Below are 7,018 nucleotides of genomic sequence, written 5' to 3' on the forward strand. Positions count from 1 at the left end.
TATTAGAAATGTCCATCATTTGTCTCCTAAATCAATGTTAAACATTAAATAAACAAGAATAATTAAACAATAAACGTTTTATGCAACAGTGCTAAGCTAACATTTAATCCTTCTTATGCTATCCTCTGTCCTCTGTGACCTGAAAGGTTATATTTAAGACAATGTTTTATTTTGTCATGAGCCAGTTAAGTAGAAGACTCACTAAAGTTGTATAAACTTTACACAAGCTTAACACACCCCTCACATATATATCCACATTTACATCATGTATATATGCATGAAAACATGTGGGAGGAGCCTTGACGTCATCACAGGTGAGCAAGAGAGCTTTCAAAGTTAAAACCAGAGAAACAACAGGTTGCAAGCCTTTAAAACTCTTTTAATCTCTTCAAGAAAGATATTTGACACTTTCAAATGCGTTCATGATCCAAGCTGATACTCATTCACAGGTAACATGATGAAAATATATGAGAATGTTTGATTTTAGTTGTTGTAACTTAAAATGTAGTGCTGTCATTGTGTCACAGAAACAGGAAGCACATTAAACAAGGGGTTACATCTGATTATATGTTTAATATACGTTACAGGGTTTTTTTTAACTGTATGCATTATGTTTGCCTCTCTGTCGTCATCTTAGTTTGAAACAAAAATGCTGGTTACCTGAGTTGCATTCCTTACGTGGGCTGTCAAAAATAGAAAAGTCAAACTTGACAGCCCAAAATATATATCATTATTATGAGCTTAGCTTCCCTTTGTGAATCTGGGCAAGACAACAGCTTTGTGCTATACTTTTGTGCTACCAAAAAAGTTAGGGACTGCAGTTTTTGCATAATTTAATCTGATTATGTTTTTACCACAGCACCATCCCTTAGATCAGATCAAATAGGCTAGTTTTATTACATCTGTTACATATTTAATAACATGGTAACATTAAGTTCATTAAAAAAAATGTTCTTGGGTCATTATACAACAATGCTAACAAATCTAAATTTACATCTATGTACATAAATGTACATTTATGATCAGAAATACACAAGCTGTTGATGATAAATATTGATCATTTCCCTCTGTGTTTCAGCTCTATTATCCTTCAGTGTTTGTCTGACTGAAAGAATCACAAACTGATGGATCCTGTGGAGAATATAAAGGACTATATATGTGAGAAACATGAGAGACCTCTGGAGCTCTTCTGTAGAGATGATCAGATCCATTGAGAGATGTCAGACTGAGCTGCTGGAGATGATGGAGGAGGAACAGAAAGCAGTGGAGAAACAGGATGAAGGTCTCATTAAAGATCTGGAGCAGGAGATCACTGAGCTGAAGTGGAGAGACAGTGAGCTGGAGAAGATCACACACAGTGAAGATCATCTTCATCTTATACAGGTCAATGTCTCTCTCTCTCTCTCTCTTTCTTTCTCTCTCTCTCTCTCTCTCTTTTTTCTCTCATGCTGATGTATTTCTCATCTCGCTCTCTCTCTCTCCTGCTGTAGATTAACCCATCATCGCTGCACATACCTTCAGACATGAAGAACTGGTCTGAGATCAGTATGAAGACTCATGTGAGTGTGGAGACTCTGAGGAGAGCTCTGACTCAACTACAGGAGACTCTCAATGAAAAACTCACTCAAACTGGTAGGAATATTATTAGCACTGTAAAAATTGAATGGAACACCCTTATCGTTTTGCTCTTGTCCCAGACATCAGTCTGACATGAAAAAGGCAATTTTTGGTTTGGGTTAGAATTCATTTGCAAAAGTTTCATATTAGAAAAAAGCAACAAGAGAGGCAAACTAGTATGATCAGAAATACAGGCAGATATCAAACAAAAGGTACACTGTCAGAAAAAGTTGTCAGAATATATACCCCGCCTGTCAGTGGGGCTGTACCCTTTCAAAAAGTACAGCTTTGGACCTAAAGGTTTAATTTTAGTTCCTCAGAGGTACATACTGGTACCAAAGAGAGCTTATTACCTCAAAATACATATTAGTATCTCAAAGACACATATTGATACTAATGTACATATCTATACCTAATGGTTCATATTAGGACCTTTTAAAGAGTACTGCCCCATGACAGCTGAGCTAGGGGACATATTTTGACAATTTTTTCTAACAATGTAGGTCCTTAAGGTACATTAATCTACCTAAAGTTGTATTCTGTTTAATATTCATGTAAAGGTACAAAACAGAAACTTAGGGTACACCCCCATTGACAGAAATGCAAACCTTTTTTTCTGACAGTGTAAGCAATCCAACAAAAACAGTAATCCAAAACATATAAATCAAGAACATAGGCCGCAGTGGTGGCCAGAGGCCAGTGACTTCTTTTTCGAGGGTGCACGATGCAAAGCTCGTCACATGTCTTTAGCTCGTCATGTGTGTGGTGTGTCATTTCAAAATATGTGTTTGTTGCGTCATGTGAACCATATTTTTAAATGACGAGCCACACATGACACCCCGAACACATATTTTGAAGTCACCGCCGCCACTGATAGGCCGTTTCTCAATCCGAAGGCTGCACCCCTGCGGAGGTCGTATCCCATACAATAAAAAAATATATTTTCAGATATAATTCTAAATATATTTCAAAAAATGGCCAAAAAATATTTGTGCTGAAATATATTTTTAATATTAAAATTTTTGGGATATATTTTAAAAAGAAATATATTTGAAAGCATTGCATTGGAAAAAACTTTGTATGTTACAAACCGGTAAACATATTTAATTTTAAAAGGTTAAATTGTATATATTTTTAACTGCAAAAATATACTTTTATATTGCTATTTTATACAAACTTATATTTAGCTAGGAAATATATAATTTTTGCCATATAGGTTGTAAAATTAAAAATGTATTTGTTGTCGCTGAATTACATTTTAAAATATATGTAAATATATCAAGGTTAAAACTAAATATATTTTGCTGATGTTTTATTGTGATTTGTGTTGACAGTGTTGATGAAGATGCAGCAGTATGCAGTTACTCACATTCACTAACAATAATACTTTACATACACAAACTCATCTCTACTATTATAAACACATCAACATCTTTATATTGTCATTCATATTCTCTCATCTCTCTCTCAGTGGATGTGACTCTGGATCCTGATACAGCTCATCGTAGACTCATCCTGTCTGAAGATAGAAAACAAGTGAAACATGGAGACATTCAACATAAACTCCCAGATAATCCAGAGAGATTTGATTATTGTGTCTTTGTCCTGGGAAAAGAGGGATTCACCTCAGGGAGATTTTATTTTGAGGTTCAGGTGAAGGGAAAGACTAACTGGGATGTAGGAGTGGCCAGTGAATCTATTAACAGAAAGGGAAGAATCACAGCGACTCCTCAGGATGGACACTGGGTTGTGGTTTTGAGGGATGAGAGGGATTATTCAGCCTTTGCCGGACCCCCTGTCTTGCTGTCTCTGAGGTTGAGTCCACCGAAGGTCGGGGTGTTTGTGGATTATGAGGAGGGTTTGGTTTGTTTTTATGATGTAGAGTCCAGGTCTCATATCTACTCTTTCACTGCTCAAACTTTTACTCAAAAACTTTTTCCAATATTTAGCCCATGTCTTAATGATAAAGGTAAAAATGTAGCACCACTGATAATCTCACCTGTTCATTATAACAAATTAATTTAAAATCAGTATTAGGTGTTCATCTGTGTGTTTTTGTCTTCTGTTTTGTAATCTAGCCTTTTTCACTTTTATTTTTATTTTAATTCCCTGTTGTGGTCATGTCTCTCTGTACCCTGCCCTATTGTGTTTATCTTTTTAGGGTTATATATAGCAATGGTGTTTTCTCTGCTTCTGGTTGGTAATTGTTTTACATTTCTAGCTTGCTCTGTCTGTTGAAAAAATAGCTATCCACCTGTTTTTTGACTTGACTGGCTGTTTAATGTTTATTATGAAATCCAGGAAGACCGACATAATTTGTGCAGTTAGGGGTTGCCATAATAGCTGATACAAACGCAGTAAATCTCTACAAAACTTTGGTTTAACCATAATCCATGCACAAGAACTGAATGTGTATGTGGCGCACAAGCACTCATGATCTGTATTTACAAATCCATCCAGTAAAACCTTTTATAGAAACTACTAGTAAACAATAAATACAATCATTGTTTAAAAACAACTAATATTATGCTGATAAAAATATGCTGATTTATTTATTCTGCTACTATATATTATTACAAAAATGCGATAACAGTACAGAATATATATGTCATTATCTGCTTAGTTAATAATAATTAGTTAAATAATAATAATAATAATTATAATAGTTCGTAATGTGTTTGCGTGTACTTTTGTTGTGTTTTAAATGAAAAAGCCAATACTTTAAAAAGTAGGCAAATAATTTAATAAGCTCATGTCTCCACCTAGTGCATAAGAAGCGATGTAATAAAAAAAAAACAATACTCAATACATGTAGTAGTTTAATATGTTTATTATGGTTTGTTCAAATAATGTGTTGAATTAGAAAGATACTGCTGACTGTGTCGGATCGCGTGTAGCTTGACGTGTGGCCATAAACAAGTCCATTAAAAATTGCTGTTTAAAAAAACTCACACCAGAGGAACAGTTGTGACATTTTAAACCAGCCCCTGAAAAGTTAAAAACATGAAGTCTTGGTAAATTCCATGTACAAACACGCGACTGACTTTCCCATTGTAAAGATGGTATGTCTCTGTGCTTTTAATTTGGGCATTGAAGACCCGTCACCTCCGATCAACAACACGAAATGATTGAATATATATTCATAAATCAGGCAACTTCTTAATTTCATCCTCACACTGGTTCATACATGGCAGGTGTAGTAAATATGAACTGTTTAAATCATGTTTTATGCGTGCTGCGTGCTCCCAGTACACTGTTTTCTACCGGCTGGCTATTGAACCGGAAGTCTCGCACTGTAAGGGAAATACGTAACATCACTTACTTCCGCGTTCAAGAAAAATGTGGATACGTCATCTAATGTTGAGATTAAAGCGTCATAGTACGGAAGGCATGACCATAAACATGTCCAAAATTTGTTTTTTTGTGATTATCATTGTAAATGACAGATTAAAAACTAAGCCTTTAATATCCAAAACTTTAACTTTATTTATAACATGCAAAATATTGAAATTAATGGTTTTATTGATACTACGCTTTATTATTCTGCACAAAATTTGTCTTGATAAAACATTGACTTGAAACCTGATGAAACCTTTTATATGGCCTCCCATACGGCAAACATATACACTGAAAAAAAATTATTCATTCAATTTACTCAATTTTTTTAAGGTAAGTGGTCGCAATCAATTTATTTAAGCTACATTAAAAAAGGTTTAAGAGAAACAAAACAAAAAACTTTGGTTTACATGTAGCTTAAATAAATTGATTCCAACCAAAAATTTTGTAAATTGAATGAATCATTTTTTTCACTGTATTTTTACTTTTAAATATATTTTAAAATATACAAAAATGGCCACAAAATATATTTTTAAATCACGGAAACTAAAAAAAAACATTGCTGAAAAATCTTTGTTTATGTAACAAAACTTTTAAAAATAACAGGTGTGACTATGTTAAAATTAACTTCAAAATATACTTTCTAAAATTTACTTGTATTCAGCATTTTTCAAATGTATTTTGGCCAAGAATAAATTTCTTGCCATATGGATTGTGAAATTAGAAATGTATTTGCTTGCCCTTGACATGCATTTTAAAATATGAATATAAGTTATTAAACAGTGACTGGGTTTTCACATGCCGGCGGAGTCACATATTGTCTAGGAGTCACTACAAAATATGCTTACAAAACATAGCTACACTATGGAAAGATGAACAACATAGAATTGTCTTTTCAAAGCTTTACATTATTATACATACAATTAAAATGTACACATTTTCCAATTAATGTTCATAATCAGATGTAATCTAATGTATATAGTTCATAGCCTATGCCATCATCAATAGCACATACCAGTGCAAATTTTATTTATAAATATTTTAATAATATTTATTTTCTTAAGAAAATGTATTACAACACATTAAATAAACCGTGTATGTCTCAGAAACACCAAACATATATTTTTATATTTTTTATACCACGTTCTACACATTATACACCCTACGATAATCAATAAAAGTGAAACCATTATTATACTGATTTACAACTTACTAGGAAATATGCTTATAAATCATATATATTTATTTTTTTAAATGAAAGAGAAGGTTAAGCTTGAAATATAACATGGTAAGTGCATGTTATAGATCAAAATAGTTCAGGCTGTTTGTACTTCTTAAGACAGAAAAAGTTGAGTCTCTCGTTGCAGTCTTTAGGTTTCCAAACGTTGTTTTCTTTATCCAAAGCTGCACACTGGAGATTTTTGGAGGGGCACTGGAGCTCTCCCTCAGACCAGGCTTTATATTTAAAATTTCCCCCATTGACCCAGAACCAATGTCCAGCTAAAAAACGCAGTCCAATCCATACATTAGCTGTCTGTGATGTCATGGTGTTATTTATCGCCTCTGCCATTATCCTCGACGAGTCGATACTGACGAGATCAATGTAGTTTTGTCTGCAGTAGTCCAGAGCTTCTTCCCACGTCTTACTGTCCTGCACCAGAATCAGCCCAAATCTCTCCATGCAAAAAAATGAATAATTTCGATTGCACACAACATTGATTAGTTTCGAACTTGATTTCAGTATAGCAGTGCAATGCTCATAATTCGTGTTTGGTTCTCCAACGTCCCAATAATCAAATGCTTCTTTTTCACCTCCGGACCAAATCCATTCTGTTGAGTTTAGAGTGTTGAGTCCAACCCACAATTTATCACTAACATCCGGATTACTGGCGAGCTGCTGTGCCTCTTGACTGCTAGCGGTGGACAGATCATCATGATGCTCTCTGCAGTACTTCTGTGCATCTTGCCAGTAAAGTCCTTTATTCACATAAAAGTGTTTTCTAAAGAGAGCAGAGCTCAGACCACAGAGACTCAAAAACAAGTAAAGAGAAACAGATGCCTTCAT

General features: G+C 34.2%; 2 protein-coding genes across 2 annotated transcripts; one reads left to right on the forward strand and one right to left on the reverse strand.

Moving 5' to 3' along the window:
- The first annotated feature begins 1,197 nt into the window (after positions 1 to 1,197).
- LOC135783397 (erythroid membrane-associated protein-like) lies at positions 1,198 to 4,190 on the forward strand. Its single transcript, XM_073811735.1, has 4 exons — positions 1,198 to 1,404; positions 1,491 to 1,632; positions 2,952 to 2,975; positions 3,086 to 4,190. The coding sequence occupies exons 1-4, from the start codon at positions 1,198 to 1,200 to the stop codon at positions 3,640 to 3,642; spliced, it is 930 nt and encodes a 309-aa protein (XP_073667836.1). The 3' UTR covers positions 3,643 to 4,190.
- Positions 4,191 to 6,259: 2,069 nt separating this feature from the next.
- Positions 6,260 to 7,018, reverse strand: LOC135783398 (lymphocyte antigen 75-like). The gene has a single exon (XM_065294075.1). It carries the CDS (start codon positions 7,016 to 7,018, stop codon positions 6,260 to 6,262), a length of 759 nt encoding a protein of 252 aa, XP_065150147.1.

Source organism: Paramisgurnus dabryanus, chromosome 2 (assembly GCF_030506205.2).
Source record: "Paramisgurnus dabryanus chromosome 2, PD_genome_1.1, whole genome shotgun sequence".
In the NCBI taxonomy this organism is placed as follows: domain Eukaryota; kingdom Metazoa; phylum Chordata; class Actinopteri; order Cypriniformes; family Cobitidae; genus Paramisgurnus; species Paramisgurnus dabryanus.